The sequence below is a fragment of the Lontra canadensis genome, unplaced genomic scaffold, assembly GCF_010015895.1.
Source record: "Lontra canadensis isolate GAN:19392208 unplaced genomic scaffold, GSC_riverotter_1.0 scaffold11, whole genome shotgun sequence".
Taxonomy (NCBI): domain Eukaryota; kingdom Metazoa; phylum Chordata; class Mammalia; order Carnivora; family Mustelidae; genus Lontra; species Lontra canadensis.
Window position 1 is genome coordinate 4,439,795 of NW_022631005.1, and position 18,601 is coordinate 4,458,395.

Sequence of the window (18,601 nt, forward strand, 5' to 3'; positions counted from 1 at the left end):
ACACACACACACACACATACACACACATCTTCTTTATCCATTCATTTGTTGCTGGGCCTCTGGGCCCTTTCCATAGTTTGGCTATTGTGGACATTGCTGCTAGAAACACTGGGGTGCAGGTGTCCCTTTGGATCACTGCATCTGTATTTCTGGGGTAAATACCTAGTAGGGCAATTGCTGTATACCCTATCTTCCAACATAAAAGCCATGGAAATGATTTTTAATCATAGAGCTATAATGGTCCTCTCAAAATTATCTAGTCTATTTTAGGTTGTGACACAAGAGGAAACTGAGGCCCATGGTGGTGAAGTATTTATCAAATTCAAAATTAGGATTTAAATCACCTCAAGGACTCTTAACCCAGGATTCTATACTGCATGGCCTCTCAGTATATGGACTCATACAAAATATAGAGCAGAAGACCTGTGATGTGACTGTAGAAATTTAGATAATGACTATGCAAAATTATTAAACATACTTGGATCTATTTTAGGATTTATTATTCTGTCTTTCCTTACAAAAATTCTTTAATTATTATACCTTGAGTATAATAATTGAGTAGTAATATTGTAGCTCAATACAGGTAGTATTTATGTCCCTATCATTAATTAGTCTACTTACAAAATATTTCATGGCTCCTACAATGCTGATTTTTTTTTCAAGTCAGGGTTACTGAGGTATACTTTATATACAGTAAAATTCCTTTTTAGGTATTTAGTTGTATGAGATTTGAAAAACAAAAACAGTGTGTAACCACCACAGAAATGGAAATACAGAATATTTTCATCACTTGAAAAAGCTCCCTCATACGCCTTACAACCTTTGTAGTTGATTCCCTAACCTCGCCTTGCTCCATCCCTGTTAACTAATGATCTGATTTCTTTTCCAAAAGTTTTTGCCAAAAGTTATATAAGCGCAACCGTACAGTACATTGTCTTTGTGTTCAATTGGTTTCATTTAGCATACTGCCTTTCAGATTCTCCCATCGTGTAGGATGTTATCAGTATATTATTTCTTTTATTGCTAAGCAGTATTCCATTGTATGACTATAATTTTATTTGTTGATCCATTCATCAGTTGATAGACATTTGGCTCAATTCTAGTTTGAGGCAATTATGCATAAAGCTACTATAAGTGACACATATGTATGAACATAAGTTTTCATTTCTCTTAGATAAAACCCTAAAAGTTGGATTGCTGGGTTGTATGGAAAATTTATCTATAACTTCCTAAAAACTTCTTAAAATAACTATTAAACTATTTTCCAAAGTCCCTGCACATTTTGTATTTCTACCAATAACGAATTAGAGTTCAGTTGCCCCTCATCCTTGCCACTTGGTATTATCAATTTGTTTAATTTTCATCATATTAATAGGTAGAGGGGTATGTAATTGTGGTCTGCACTTCTTTAATGGCTAATGATATTGAACACTGTTTTGCATACTAACTTGCTGTTCATTTTTCTTCTTTGGTAAGGTGCTTGTTCAAATCATTTGCCCATTTCTTACTAATTATTGAGTTATAAATTATTTAAATATTTAAATGACATGTTTTATATTATTTTCTCTCAGTCTATAACTTTTCCTTTTTTTTGAGGTGCAAATTTTTAAAAATTAACATACAATATATTATTTGTTTGGGGGATACTGGTCTATGATTCTTCAGTCTTACACAATTCACAGTGCTCACCATAGCATATGCTCTCCCCAGTGTTCATCACCCAGCCACCTCATCTCCTCACCAACTCTCCACTCCAGCAACCCTCAGTTTGTTTCCTGAGATTGAGAGTCCCTTATGGTTTGTCGCCCTCTCTGGTTTCATCTTGTTTCATTTTTCCCTCCCTTCCCCTATGATCCTCTGTCTTGTTTATCAGATTCCTAGTATCAGTGAGATCATATAGCAAGTATCTTTCTCTGATTGACTTATTTCACTTAGCATAATAATGTTCCATCAAAGATATGGAATGCTTCACGAATTTGAGTGTCATCCTTGTGCAGGCACCATGCTAATCTTCTCTGTATCATTCCAATTTTAGTATACGTGCTGCTGAAGCAAGCACTTTTTATTTTCTTAAGAGTGTAACAGTGTCATTTAAAGAGAAGCTTTTAATTTTGATAACGTCTAATATATCAATATTTTTAGAGCGCATACATTTATTTATTTATTTATTTGATGGGGTTGGGGGGAAAGGATAGGCAGACTTCATGCTGAGCTGGAGCCCAATGTGGGTCTCAATCCCACAACTCTGGATCATGACCTGAGCCAAAATCAAGAGTCAGATGCTTAACAGAATGAGCCACCCAGGTGCCCCTATAGTTCACACTTTTAGTTTCCTAAGAAATCTTTTGCCTAATTCAAGTTCACATAGATTTCCTCCTGTGTTTTATTCTTGAAGTTTTTTACTTTTCAGCTCATGGTTACATATATAATTCATTTGAACTAATTTTGGAATTTTGTCTGAAATGGCCTTCAAGTTTCTTTTTCTAAATTTACATGTGGTTATCCAATTACACTATTTGTTACAAAGATTAGCCTTTCTCCTCTGAATTGTCACTGAAACTTTGTTGAAGATCAACTGATCATACAGCTTTGGGGCTATTTCTGGACTCTATTCTGTTCCACTGATCAACGTAACTACTATCCTTCCACCAATATTACAGTCTTGATTATTGTAGGTTTTAAGGTAATTATTGAAATCAAGCAGTGAAGTCTGGATAATTTGTGTTTTTTTTGTTTTTGTTTTTTTTTTAAAGCTTTATCTAGTCTCGGGTTTTTCTTTTCTATGTAATTTAAGAAGAAGCTTGGCATTTTCCACAAAAATGCTCTCTGGGATTTTGATTGGGATCGTACAGGGTCTATAGATGAATCTGGGGACAGCTGACAATGTTGAGACTTCTAATGAACTGATACCATATAGTTCTCAATTTTTTAAGAAACACTTTAATTCTTGAATAGGGAGTTTAAGAAAGATTTTATTGAGTGCCAAAAAAATTTATTGGATTTTTGATGGAAATTGCATTAAATATACTTTTATAAATCATGTTAAACATGATAAAAACACTCTTTTCCAATGGCTATAATTTTTATTATATTTCCCTATACAGAATTAGCAAAACATTTACTGGTATGTACAAACAAGAGTATTTATTGTTTTAGTATCTGCAAAAAAGCATGAATCCTGGAACATGTTCTTTGGAAGATGACTTCTGGGTGGAGTAGCTCAGGAAATAACACATAATATATAGCTCCAGACTCAGATATGCATTGGCCGTTGGCTTTACTTGATAATTGAGTATTACAAACATTCTAATATTATTTATTTTGATTTCATGTTACCTTACTACTACATTTAAAATGATTTGTACTCTAACTGCTTCTCGGCCTTTTGGCTAAGATCAAGTGTAAAACGATTTGTACTCTTCTTGTTATTATTATTTTTTTTAGCATGATGGTTATGCTGGCCATTTAAAATAATTTTAAAAAAATTTCCCTACATTTCCATGTTCTGGGAAAATATAAATTGTGTAATAAATTATTCCCTTAGGCATTTAATATGATTTGGCATACACACATGAAATGTGACACTTGTTATAAAGGGGAATAGCAATAATTTTCTTCAGCATTCATTGCATTTTCAACTTTAAAAAAATTTTCTATTTAGTGATTTTTTTAAAAGTAAATATCATTGGCAAGATTAAGCATAAAATGGTTTGGGTGTGATTGATCACATGGAGGAATTCTTGGTTTTTGATATTAGCCACTCTATTACTCAAGTTTCTAATGTTGAATCCGAATCCCCGGAAAATCCGGCCCACTGAAGTAAGTGGGCCACCAAGGCGAGTGACCGTTAGAGGTGATGTAAATATGAAGAGATGTACGTATTCAGAACAATCAGACTTTGAGCTTGACAGACTACAGAGAGCAATGAAAAGGTGATACTCACATCCGAATTAAAGCGAAGCTGACACACATTGCAAGAAATAACTTGTTTCTTCTTTGGGGGAATGGACACTCCAAAAGTGTGGTTAATGACTGCTTTTTGCACAGGATCCATCTGAAGAGCAAATGATAAAATAGTCAATGTACAGCTTCAAAGGATAGACAGTAAATATGAGCAAGTTAAAGTAGCTGTATTATTCTCTAAGGTTTTAACATCTTCGTTCCCAAAGAGGGATAATAAACAGTTTCCTTCAATAGCAAGGTACTTGTTTCCAGGAGTTAAAAACAAGAACAAAAAACTGGTTTGAAATAATAACCACTCCCAACCAAATCACAGGAGAATCATATCAAGGAATCTTATACCTCTATAAGGAATCTTGAAAAACCTTAAAAGAACCATAAAACAAGAAAACTTAAGATCCAAAGGTCAGGGTTCAAATTCACATGTTAATGCTTTCCTTATATGAGATGACGATTGTTAAGATGGTCTGAAACGACCTCAGTCACAATCACTACACATATATTTCAGTTTCTCAATTTTTGATTTATGACAAAGTTATAAATGACAGGCTCATATCACAACATAGAAACTATTGATCATTATTTTAAAATAATTTATTACTTTTCATGCACTATAGATTGAAATCTATCTTACTTGAAACACATGTCATAGTTATATACTCAAATACCCATAGCAGATTAACATGCAACCTTTGTCTAGATATTGATCAAGTAAAGTTTTAACTTTTTTTTTTTTTTTAAGATTTTATTTATTTATTTGACAGACAGAAATCACAAGTAGACAGAGAGGCAGACAGAGAGAGAGAGAGGAGGAAGCAGGCTTCCCGCTGAGCAGAGAGCCCAATGCGGGGCTCGATCCCAGGACCCTGAGATCATGACCTGAGCTGAAGGCAGAGGCTTTAACCCACTGAGCCACCCAGGCGCCCCAAGTTTTAACTTTTTGTTGTCTGATTGTTGAGGCTAGGACTTCTAGTACTATGTTGAACAACAGTGGTGAGAGGGGGCATCCCTGTCATGTTCTTGACCTTAGGGGAAAAGCTCTCAGTTTTTCCCACAGAGAATGATATTTGCTGTGGGTTTTTCATACATGGCTTTTATGATATTGAGGTATGTTCCCTCTATCCCTATACTGTGGAGAGTTTTAATCAAGAAAGGATGTTGTGTTTTGTTAAATGATTTTTCTGCATCAATTGAGAGGGTCATATGGTTCTTGTCCCTTCTTTTATAATCAGACAACAGAAAGAAACAAAAGGCATTCAGATTGACAAAGAAGAAGTCAAACTCTCACTCTTCGCAGATGACATGTTACTTTATGTGGAAAACCCAAAAGACTCCACCCCAAAATTGCTAGAACTCATACAGCAATTCAGCAACATGGCAGGATATAAAATCAGTGCAAAATAATCAGCTGTATTTCTATATGCTAACAATGAGACAGAAGAAAGAAATTAAGGAGCTGATCCCATTAGTACCAAAAACCACAGGATACCTAGGAATAAACCTAACCAAAGAGGTAAATGATGTGTACTCTAAAAACTACAGAACATTTATTAAAGAAATTAAGGAAGACACAAAGAAATGGAAAAACATTTCATGCTTTTGGATTGTTAAAATGTCTATGTCACCCAGATCAATATTAATAAATATTGTTTAACAATAAATAAGAAAACAAGAATAAATATTGTTAAAATGTCTATGCTACCCAGAGCAATCTACACATTCAATGTAAGCCCTATCAAAATACCACTGACAATTTTCACAGAGCTGGAACAAATAATTCTAAAGTTTGTATGGAACCAGAAAAGACCCTGAATAGCCAGAGGAATGTTAAAAAACAAAACAAAACAAAAAACCAAAAAAATCAAACAAAAAACCCAAAGCTCGTGATATCACCATGCCAGACTTCAAGCTCTATTACAAAGCTATAATCAAGACAGTATGGTACTGGCACGAAAACAGACACATAGATCAATGGAACAGAGTAGAGATCTCAGAAATGGACCCTCAACTCTATGGTCAACTAATCTTCAACAAAGCAGGAAAGAATGTCCAATGGAAAAAGGATAGTCTCTTCAATAAATGGTACTGGGAAAACTGGACAGCTACATGCAGAAGAAAGAAACTGGACCATTTCCTTATACCACACAAAAAAATAGACTCAAAAATGTATGAAAGACCTAAATGTGAGACAGGAATCCATCAAAATCCTAGAGAAGAATGCAGGTAACAACCTCTGTGACCTGAGCCACAGCAACTTCTTGCCAGACACGTCTCCAAAGGCAAGGGAAACAAAAGCAAAAATAAACTTTTGGGACTTCATCAAGAATAAACCTTCTGCACAGCAAAGGAAACAGTCAACAAAACTAAAAGGCAAACTACATAATGGGAGAAGATATATACAAATGACATATCAGATAAAGGACTAGTATTCAAGATCCACAAAGAACTTATCAGACTCAATGCCCAAAAAACAAAGAATCCAGTCGAGAAATGGGCAGAAGATATGAACAGACATTTTACCAAAAAGACATCCAAATGGCCAACAGGAACATGAAAAAATGCTTCATCATTTGCCATCAGGGAAATGCTACAAAACCATAATGAGATACCATCTCACACCTAACAAGACAAGAAACAACAAATGTTGGTGAGGATGCAGCAAAAGAGGAACCCTCTTACACTGCTAATGGGAATGCCTACTGGTGCAGCCACTCTGGGAAACAGTATGGAGGTTCTTCAAGAAGTTAAAAATAGAGTTACCCTATGACCCGGCAATTGTACTATTAGGTATTTACCCCATAGATATAAATGTAGTAATCTGAAGGAGCACCTGTACCCCAATATCCATAGCAGAAAGGTCCAAATAGCCAAACTGTGGAAAGAGCTGAGATGTCCATCAACAGAGGAATGGGTAAAGATGTGGTATGTATACACACACACACACACACACACACAATGGAACAGTACTCAGTGGTCAGAAGGGATGAATACTTACCATTTACATTGATGTGCATGGACCTGGAGGGTATTATGCTAAGTGAAATAAGTCAATCAGAGAAAGACAATTATCATATGATTTCACTCGTATGTGGAACATAAGAAACAGTGCAGAGGATCACAGGGGAAGGGAGGGAAAACTGAACAGGAAGTCATCAGAGAGGGAGACAAACCATGAGAGACTCTTAATTATAGGAAGCAAACTGAAAGTTGCTGGAGGTGAGGAGGAAGGAGGGTAGAGAAACGAGGTGATGGACTTTAAGAAGGGCATGTGATGTGATGAGCACTGGGTATTATACACAACTGAGGAATTACTGACACTATATCTGAAGCTAATGATGTACTATATGTTGGCTAACTGAATCTAAATGTTTAAAAAGGTTAAGTTTGACTTATAACCTATAACTTTCTCTCCTTTGGTTTGCATGTTCCACACATACTCAGAAAAATATATGGTGACGAAAGTACTCAACCATAGAAAAACTATGGCACAACGCCATGAAAATACTTGGAAAAAGAAAGAACACTATTTGTAGAGCTTATAAAAAGAGAGACAGAGCAGTGATTCTCTTGCGTATTCCAAATAATCTCCAGCATTAACATCAGACAACTGGCTGTTCAAAGAACAATGCGGATGATGAACAAAGCATTACTTATCAACACATGCAACATGAACAAGAACAGATCCACTTACTCCATCATGTAGGAAATCTCCTGAGGTTAGAGTTTAGGATTGGATTTGTTGATGAGATTTGGTAGAGAGGACAAATGAATACTATCCTTGATCAGAAGTATAAATCAACAAAGTATAAAATTAGCTATTAAAACCTAAGTATATTAGAAAAGAGGGTGGATTACAGAACTATCGAATAGTAGTATAACCTATTTTTTTGCTACAAGTTTAATAGAGATGACAGGACAATGTATTCTCACTATACAGAACAAAACTTTGGAGAGGGGGATATTCTGGAGTAAAAGAACTATTCTATATCCTGACGGTAGTGGTGGTCACACAAATTTACACGTGTTAGCGTTTTTAGAACTATATACACACGCAAAAAGTCGATTTTATATGTGATAATTTAAAACATAAAAAAATACAAAAATTGTATGAGTATGATGTTTAACTACCAAATGTAAAAATATCCTTACTGGAAAATCTGGGGATTTCTTTGGTTCAAGGTCATGACTGATGTATTACCTGTACTTAATGAAAATTAAAAAAAAAAAAAAAAACTCTCCATAGGCAAAGAAAATCTCAGAAGTTCAGAAAATAAAACTTAAGTTCACTTTTTTAGTTTACTCACAAATGCATATACTTAGGTCTCATTCATCCCTTTGTAAAACATGAAACTATACTTTCTGATTGTTACTAGAGATGGTAAAGCAGTTTGAACAGGCTAAAAATAAAACAGCCTAACTGTATTGAGCAGGATGGAAAAAAAGTACATTGTTTTGCAAAGTTAAAAAATGAGAGAATTTTATTGAGATATTTTCCGTTCTCAGGCTCTGAAAATTACTTGCTGGTTATGTGTGAACTACATGGAATAAAACTATATGAATATTTCCCAAACACCAGTTTTCTGCATGCCACTTTCATTATTTTTGCCATAGCCATATATTATTATTTACTTATTTTTTCTTTAAATCAAAGTAAAATTGACTTCTTGTTTCTTTTTAAATTGACTTTTTAAAAACAGAGTGATAATATTCATGAAATCATAGGTTTATGTCTTCTTTCCTATTACTCATTTTAAAAAAGATTGAAAATTAACATTAAAAATTAAAACTTTCATTATCTAAAATAAAGGCATATATTCTTCTTGTTTCCATACCACAATATAGGAACATAGGCAAAAGGCATATCTAAAATAATCTAGTTCCATGTTTTTAGTAAACCAAGACATCTGCTGACAGCTCCAACGTGACCTGGAATATAAACATTCCTCTTACATTTTTTAAATTGTTAGCTGCTTATATAATTTTTTAAATGGCTCCTAATACAACTTTATTCTACTTAAATCTCACATTTGCACCACATCAGCCTGAAAAAAATCTCCTACTGTCCCCAAGGCTGGGAGCAAACTGTCCCAAAAGGTGAATTGTGGATGAGCCCTCCAGGTACAAAGGCAAGCTCCCAGCTGTCTGCTCTCCCGTAAGTGAACTGAGGAGGTTCCTTCAAGAAACTCTTACCAGAACTGGCTTCTCTATCTTATATACATAATCCTACACATCCTTATAAAATCAGCTAACTAAACACAGCCCTTTCACTTCATTCCTTGTTATTAATTCTTGTTGCCTTTTATCCTTTGAACAATTTATCACTAATCATGTAAAAATTTTATCCCCCATGTTTCTCATTTGGAATAGATTTTTCTCTGTTTTCCATTTGATTCTTCTTCTTTTTTTTTTTTTTAAACAGCTATTTCAGGAAATGATCTACTCCCCCCCACCCAACCCCGTCTAAATCTCTTTTGTCTTTCTCTGCTGTTCATCACAGGATTCTATAATTACATTTCTTATTCAAATGTCATTTTGGGGAACCCAATTTAGTCGAAAGAAAACTTTAAATTGTCTGAAAAAGATTGCTCCACTTGCCAATTCAGCTGATACCTTGAAATAGATACCATCTAGCTGATATTTGGAGCATTTGCCATCTGACACAGAAACTACAGTTACCTGAGTCATTTCAGTGGGATCCAGACATGGAAGAATATAGAGAAGGTTTTCAGATCTCTCCCTTTCCCTTTTTAAGATATTAAGTCAGGGACACCTGGGTGGCTCCATTGCTGAAGGCTTTACCTTCTGCTCAGGTCATGATCCCAGGGCCCTGGGATGGAGCCCTGCTTTTGCTCCATGCCCAGGGGCGAGCCTGCATCTCCCTTTCCTCCCTGTTCCTGCTCTCTCTCTCTCAAATAAACAAATAAAATCTAAAAAAAAAAAAGTATTAAATGATAAAATCTTAAATACTTTTCTTAGCAGTCCTACAATACTCTACAAGTTAGAAGAAAATAGTAACTATGATGTTAATTTATAAAAATATATTGTTTTCTACTACTACTGTATGTCAGTTCTCTGTAATTACGATGAGATATGTAGAATTAAGTCAATGGTAATTCTTTTATTCAATCACCAATTTTTAGGGTAAATAAAATAGGGTGGATAAAAACATTCTCATAAATCCTAAATTGTGATATATGCATATGACTCAATTTAATACAGTCAAAACTATATATACATATCACAATGATTTCATATGTAGAATACTCAGAAAAATTATTGGAGATATTGCAATTAACCACAGTAAGAGTTTTCTTAAAGAGTCAGTTGGCTTTCTCATAGACATTTGATTATTAAAAATAAACAAGTGTTTTCAAACATCTCTGTTAAAATGTTTATATCACTTTTAAACGAACAATGCCTTGTAAATACTCATTATTTAGCTCATGTTCCTTCAGATTGCACAAGAAAGCTATCTATGTACTGAGAAATTTGTGATTCATTGGCAAATAATGCTAGAGAAATTTTGCTTTGTTATTTTTTTCCTTAAAAAATCAAATTTCATATGAGAGGGTTTTTTTTTCCATTAAAAAAAAAAAAAAACAAAAAACAACCCACGTAGTTCTAGCTACCAATATTCCTTACCTGGCAGAATTTATTGGTCCCAAATAAGCCTCTTCTTTTCTAAAAAAGTAAAAGTTAGAAGTAGTCATCTGGAATTTTGAGGCTAGCAAGCACATTTACAAGAAAGTTTTAAAAAATTCATTTTCCTTGTTCATCTCTGATTAAAAAGCCTGCAATGCTTACTAACCAAAAAGCAGCAAGAGTTAACACTTGCCACTTTTTCTAACGAAAATCATGTAGAAATGAAAAGCAAAACCTATTAGTGCAATTAACTGGGAGGTAATAAAAATGAAAGATGGGGTTGCGGCTATTACCAGGAATTGAGGAGATAATTGGAGGCTATGTATGGACAAATTAACTATTGTATTAAAGTACTTATAAATGAATTAATGAAGCTGGCCTTATCACACCATCTATTATATTTTCAATATCAGAATAAGAACAAACAGGTGTCCTTGGTGTATTCACCAAGATTATGGAACCACAAATCTGTGTGGATTTTTAAAAAGTATTATTGAGCATACCAGAAAGTAATTTACATCTTCACACTGTAAGCAATCATATAAAAATATGCAGCTGCAAATAAAACCTAGCCACTGGGAAAAACAACGCCGGGCACCTCACTAATGGCAGGAGCCACCCTACTGGGGGTGGGGAGAGAAACCAATGCAGGGGCTACGGGATCAAATGGCTTTTAGATGAGATGATTTTTAGGTTCGAGGCAAAGAACTTAGAAATACAAACTTCCTACTATCTCTGTAATTTTCAAGAGGCCTGAAATTTGATTTATATCCTTGTAAGAGTCTTAAAATGATTTCATTATGCAGCCAGGGTGGCTAGGAGTAAAGTTGGAGTAAAAAATGGGAGTAAAGTTGGAGTAAAAAATGGGAGTAAAGTTGGAGCACCGCCCAATTAAAAAACAAAGAGACTGCCCAAGAAGGATAATACAAGGTTTTCTTCTCTGTGGCTAAATAGCTAGGTTTCTGCACTATTCTTAAAGACAGAGTAGTGTCATCTTAAACTCAGTCATCTATTTTAACCGATGTACTGAAAGGCATTTGGGAAGCACTTGTTTTACAATAAACGGGCAATACTAGTTTTTCTAGCAAACAGAAGTAGAAACCAGGTTTTTGACTTTTAAAGTTTAACAGTCATCCCATAGACATTCCTGGAAGCCTAATATGTCAGATATTGTTCCAGACTAGATGGTGTAGGATGAGTCCAACATAAGGACATATTTATAATTGTGAAAGTTAACCAATGAAAAAACGGACAATAGAAACTGTATTTAACTGGGGCTGGGAAAAGAAGTGACCTTTAAGCAAAATAACAGGCCTGAGAAAGTACTTGGAGGTCTGTCTCCTTTGCCTCCCCTCTACTTTGGGCTTTTTCTCCGTTTTCTGATTTTCTCACATTTTAAGCACCAAGGACCCTCCCTTTACCAGTGACGTCAATGTGTTATCCTCCCAGGGGGTACTGGCCTTTCCATTCCTTTTTTTAGCTATGGAATAACAATAATAAACATCATAATAAGAGCAGCTTAGATTTACGGAGCTCTTACCATGTGCCAGGAATTATACTAAGGGATTATTTTGTGTCGTCTCCACGGGTCACCCGAGGCAGATATGATCTTTATCCTCTTTTACAAATGAGGACTCAAAGGCTTTAAGAGTTTCAATAGCTTGTCACCCCTGAGTCGGAAGGTCTGATGCCAGGATTCAAACTCAGGTAGAGTCTCTCCCCACTGTTCCCTGCAAACGGAGCACTGAGCCTGATGACGGGTAGTGCCTGCGGTTCTGCTGAGGGGGATGGGGGGAGTGAGATCTGAAGAAAGGATGGATGTTTCTAGCAAATCCGCAGCCTGGAGGGGAGTTGCCTAGTCCAACTACACGTAAAACCCACTTGATACTTAAGTTTCCTGGAGAGGTGAGTCTGGGTTTTTCTCTTTCTGCTCCATTTTCGTCACTCTTAGAATCCCCCCATTTCTTCTTGTGCAAGTTAAGGAGAGCCAGAAATAAACATTGGGGCTGTCCTGTCCTCTCTCCCCATTGTAACAGCTGGGCTTGCACACAGAATAAAACACCTAAGAGAGGGACTACTTAGAGATTACATGCAGCCGGGGACGGTCATCATTTACACCTGCCCTTGATTTACTACAAAGAGGACCTTGACGACTAAACCCTGGTGACTCAGGGCTCTCTGGAAGTTTGGCAAAGCATCACTTTTTAAAGTGCAATATTAGCAAATTACAGTAGTACAAAAAGAATGACTATTTGTTTATCTCTTCCTTTTTTAATATCAGACTTATGGAAAGGAATGTGACAACAGTGTCCCATGAAAACTTCAAATGTTCATAAGGTGACACATTTAAAAGTGATAGCTACATCATTGAAGAGTAGTATCTCTCTGAGTTACTTCAAAAAAGGTTCTGCCTTTTTCATATTTAAGCACTCTGACCCCATGCCTTAACATTATTGTTTTGCTTTTTTCAAATCCTCACAAACTGAAATAGAGACCAGACATAGCTATCACAAAGACCCATTTCTTTTCTCAAAGATCAAGAGATAGAAACAATTGCGTATTATTGGCAGCAACACCTCAACCACACAGCTTTGTATGGTTTTGGATTTCAAATCAGAAGGCTCAATAAAAGTAAACCGCATGGAACATTACATTGGAATTGCACGCGACCACGAGACCTGCATTTTTGCATCTGGAATGTGTACAAGCACAGACTTGCCACACCGACATGGCTTCTCCTACCCAGAACACCCTGACACATGGATGCCATCACTGTCACTGAAAGGAAGACAAATGGCCCGCCACTCTCTCCACAGGCTGTTGATTCAGCCGGGAGCCATATGTCTGGAAAGGTGCTTCCCTCATGGGTCTCCAGCTCTGTGCTAGAACCACACCTTGGCTGCGACTTGCTCATTGAATCCTCTGTGTCCCGATAACAATGGGATACCATTCCTCTTCTAGGAGTTTAACCAGTCATTCAGAACTGGTATAAAGGCTAAAGTAAGACAACGCACACTTAGGGAAATAATAAGCAATAGGCCACATTATATCTTTATCTCCAACCCAATAAAGCTATTACTATTACTACTACTATTTTATCAAAATATGGTAGGCTGTTCAGTATTTTGAGGCTGGTTAACAATTAGCAGTATTAAGTATTATATAAGTATAATATATATATTATATATATATAGTACGTATAAGTATATAATATAATATAAGTATTAGCAGTGATTCCTGAAGAAATGAGATGGGATCCCAGGTTCTCTTTCCAGAGTCTCCTTTGGGGTGTCAATAGTCTCTAGAAAATATGAGTGGCCTCAGCCCAGAGATCTGAAGCAGCCAGTCAGAGTAGAGCACAGATTAGCCTTTCATCCACCTCCCTTTTTTTGTTTAAATAAATTTAGAAGGCTCGACATCTTTCACTCAAATTCCATATTGTCAGACCCTCTTTGAAAAGTTCTGAGATTCATCAAACAAGATTGTATATTCCATTGACAAAAAGGATGACTAAGTAAGGAAAAACACCCGGTGATCTATTTTGAAGATCTATTTGGAAAGAAAAACTGAACTGCATTTTCTGGCGGTTTTTGGAGAAATTCCATCTTGGTTTTATTTTTGGAAGAATAAAAAGAAACACAGAATGTTAAGAGATGTGAGTTTCTGCCATAAAATATTGTCCACTTTCTAGATCACTCTGATCGTAAAGGATGCAACGTTTTTAGAGGTTGTTTCATATCAACTTAGACTGTTCAGTACTTGGAAATTTTTGCTCCTTTCCCAACACATCACACTTTTATAAATGCATGATTTTCAATTTGCACAAACACTGTATTTTCTTGAAAATTCATTGATTTAACAAAAGTTTATCAAGTGGCTATCATTCACTGTCTTAGGACCTGGACATAAAATGAAAACAAGCCTTCAAAAAAAAATACAACATTGTATTTGAGGAGACCTATAAATCTAAAGTAATAAATAAGGTATTTTCAAAGTGTTTAAGTACTTAAAAAAAAAAATCAGATAGGAGAACGGGAAAAAAAAAACCCACAACATTTTACCACAGAAAATTCCTAAAAACATTTTGGTTGTCTTGATACAACTGTGATTCAGATACTTCTACATGTAAAACCATACCAAAAACATAAAAGCAATGACACTATTCCATGATTTGGGAAAAATTTGATACCAAATTCCGAATTGTACAACTGGTGCAAGTAAGGGACATGTTCCTCAGCTTTCAAAGTGGCCTGTGAGACTTCCACAGTGGATGTTCTTCAACTGACAAGTACCAAGATAACGAATGGATGTCAGAATTCCCACGATCGTCATAATCTCAAGGAGAAAGTGACCTGCATTTTGGAAGTTGTCTGAAGAGGAGTGCTACGTGCTAGATGTCCTCTCACATGGAAACCTTCCAAGCGGGTTTCTGTGCAGTGTGGTTGGTCTGGTAGTTAGTGAGTAGCAAAATGAGTATGAGTTACCTCTCTTGTTCTTTACATAAGTACAGAATTGGTCCATGATCTAACACTTATGAAGATACTCTAAGAAAATAAAGTTTTTCAAGTTTAATACCTTAAGAACTTCAAAGAGTTACCAAATGGTAAAAGCAAAAAAGCAAAAAGCTAATGAATGGGTGGTTTCACCACTTCCCTCTCTTTAGTGGAAAACCAGTTGAACACTTTTGACAGATAATTTAAAAACTATTCTGAGGAAAAGGAAGACATTTTAAGGTCTTTTTTAGACAGTAGTTATTTTGTTAATGGGAGACGCCACAAGATTAGACCTGTGTACCTTACTGAAGCCGCACGTCTAATTCTGACAGTAGATCCTTGTATGTAACAAATATGGTCAGTACAAATGTAAAATGTTCCATTTTCCTGGCAGCTCCACATGCCTGGTGATTTTCCATGCTACCAGGGATTAAGAGCGATGCAGCAACGCTGTAGTTATGCCGTTGGCTAATTTAAGAAGCCACATCAAAGAGCATTTCAAAAAGCTCAGTTTAACAAATAAGACTTTCAATTTATGTCTGTAGTGGGTAGGAGACTTAACTGAAGGTTCACTCAGACCTCACTGCATGGACACACACACACACACACACACCCACACACACCCAACAGTTCTGGGTGTTGATGTTCCTATTCAAACAACAGGCGAGTAAGCTAAAAAATTTCAACGGCATATTACCCATATTCACGTTAAACAATGCATTTTGAAATGTCTATTTGGTTAATGTGATTTATTAGGGAAGCCCAGACCACTCTGGAGTCTAATTCCAACTGCTGCTTTCAACATAGGGAAAAAGAAAGAAGGTAATGAGCTGAATTTTATCTCCTAAGAAAACCCAATGCTTTTCTTTCTTTGTTTCCATTCTTAAACAAGCAAATGTTTAGCTGTGACTGGAAACCACTGAGAGAGACAGAGAGTGGTGTTTTTCCATCAAGATGGGAAGAAAGTTCTTGAAAGCTTTTTCTTTTATCTTCAAGATTTGATGTTCTGGGTTGCCTGGGTGGTTCAGTTGGTTAAGCGTCTGCCTTCGGCTCAGATCATGATCCAGCATCCCGGGATCATAGCCTTGCGTGGTGCTCCCTCCTCAGTGGGGAGCCTGCTTCTCTCTCTCCCTCTGCCTCTCTCTCTCTCTCTCTGTGTCAAATAAATAAATAAAACCTTAAAAAAAAAGATTTGGTTTTCTATGACTATAATATTTTTTGGCCAATGGATGCATACAGATATGAAAGATCTATAACATCTGTCAAAGACAAGGTAACAAAAAATTTCTTATGAAAATGTTAGATGTCCTTATGAAAGAATGCAAAAAAATTCAGAAAATTTTTAAGAAAAATAAAAACTATGTGGAATCTTTTAGGAAATTAATAAGAATTTAACTCTACTATGAATTTTAATAGCAAAGAAGAAATAAAATGATAAATCCTATGAATATATTTTTCCTTGTGGGAAAGTTACTACCTCCAAAGTACTTATATCAATAAGGTATAATCATATTTAAAAAACAGCCCAAGATATGCATAGTTGACAATGAACTATGTCACCCCCTGCTCCCCAAAAAAGTCCCACTAACAAAGCTAGAGTACATGCTTTAGAGTTTTGGGAACAGGAACTGCATTCACCACGAGAATCTAAACTACACAGGTCAGCTGTTTCCTGTGTTATTTAGTATTGTGTCTTTTCAGGGTGAAATAAAAAAAAAAATTATATCAGGAATATAGACTGAAGAACAACTTTTCAGTAGATGTGCAAAATACTCCAGAAGATATTCAGCTGAGGATAGATCATGAGAAGATCATGAGAAGCAATTATTCTGTAGTACATCATAGTACATCCATCCTGCAGTTTGGAAGGACTGGCTAATACCGGAGATAGAAGACAGGCACTTTGTTCTTGACCTTTCCTTTTGTTTTTAAAACAGTGACCGGAAAACTGCCTCCAAAACTTTGTCTTCAAGATTAAATTTCCATAACATAAAATTCAATGCCAAAAGGAAGTCTGAAAAATACCTTAAAAAAAAAAAATAGAATTCTCCGTACTTTAGGAGGAAAAAAAATGCCATACCAGTAACCAAAGACTACTTGCGGATACTTAAGATGTAGCTTTAAAAGTTATTAGTCCAGTGGTGGCACTGTGGGTTAAAGCCTCTGCCTTTGGCTCAGGTCATGATCTCAGGGTCCTGGGATCGAGCCCCGCATCGGGCTCTCTGCTCGGCAGGGAGCCTGCTTCCTCCTCTCTCTCTGCCTGCTTCTCTGCCTACTTGTGATCCCTCTATCTCTGTCAAATAAATAAATAAAATCTTAAAAAAAAAAAAAAAAGTTATTGGTCCAAAGTCTCTAAATACAAGTAAGTAAGAATATGTTTGCCTGTGTTCTGGTAAACAGTCTTAAAAAAAAAAAAAAAAGTTACATAGGCTTCCTTAGACACTAGGAAAGCACTGAGCTTTCTTGATTTAAAAATCAATACACCTCCCAAACAGCCAGATGCATTAACTGACATCCTCTCAAAACCATTCTGTCAAAGCTGAGTTTGAAAGGCTGTTGGGTAACGAATCAGATATATCCTGATGGTGAAGCAAAACAGGTCCGTGACACAAATTAAAAAGGTAGAAGATGTAAAGAAAACCCCACCAGGCAAGAAAAAGTGCAAGCGGAAACCCGGCCATGTTTGGATGTATTCTTTGCTTCTGCGAAGCAAAGTGGAAATGAAATGTTTTTTCCCCAGATGCAGGACCACGTTTCTTACCCTTGCGCTAAGAAGAAAGCTGACAGTTGAGGACTGACAAGGCTCAAGGCAAGACAACAAATCTGCAGTGTTCCAGTCCTGAGCATTTCGCGTTCCTTCTCTCCACGGCATACTCTCATTACACAGTGGTAAAATGTCAGAGATCATCTATGTTTTCAAACTGGTTTTTAAATTTTTAATTTCAGTCTGAGCTTCTGAAACTGCCCCCCCCAAGTCATCCTAATTGAAAACAATAAACACTGAAAACGATGCTGGTTACAACTGGTAGGCCAGGCCCCACACTCACCGGCCCGATTTTAGTTCAGCTTCCTCACTTGAAAATGAGAAAAGATTTGGAGAATTTTAGTGACTTGCTTGAACCTCTTCAGCTAAGCCCAGAACCCAGATCTCTTGCTACAGTCACCAGATTTGCAAATAAAAGTATAAGATGCCCAGTTAAAGCTGAATTTCAGATAAATCATTTTTTTAAGTAAACATATGTGCCAAACATTGTATAGGATATTCTTATACTAAAAACAATTTGTTGTTTATCTGAAATTTAACTTTAACGGGGTATCTTGTATTTTATCTCTCCCTGTTTCTTTTTTTTTTTTTTAATTAATTTATTGATGTCATCTCTACACCCAATGTGGGGCCAAAACCCACAATCCCGAGGTCAAGAGTTGCTCACTCTTCCAACTGAGCCAGCCAGGCACCCCTCCATCCCTGTTCTGTGACTGCCATCCAAGGATGTCATGACTACATC

General features: G+C 36.1%; 1 protein-coding gene and 1 non-coding gene across 17 annotated transcripts in view; both read right to left on the minus strand.

Moving 5' to 3' along the window:
- The window catches only part of ZNF385B (zinc finger protein 385B), a 388,138-nt gene that overhangs the window by 54,115 nt on the left and 315,422 nt on the right, over positions 1-18,601 (minus strand). For 13 of the 16 annotated variants that reach the window (XM_032856028.1, XM_032856027.1, XM_032856030.1 and 10 more), the window contains 2 exons: positions 10,603-10,641; positions 3,944-4,054 (listed from right to left, as the gene is read on the minus strand). In XM_032856028.1, coding sequence (XP_032711919.1) covers positions 3,944-4,054; positions 10,603-10,641 — 150 coding nt within the window. The remainder of the gene's footprint in view (positions 1-3,943; positions 4,055-10,602; positions 10,642-18,601) is intronic. The other 3 variants (XM_032856029.1, XM_032856031.1, XM_032856042.1) reach the window with 1 other exon arrangement.
- Positions 1,953-2,059, minus strand: LOC116866960. The gene has a single exon (XR_004382523.1). It is a non-coding gene; the product is annotated as a U6 spliceosomal RNA (small nuclear RNA).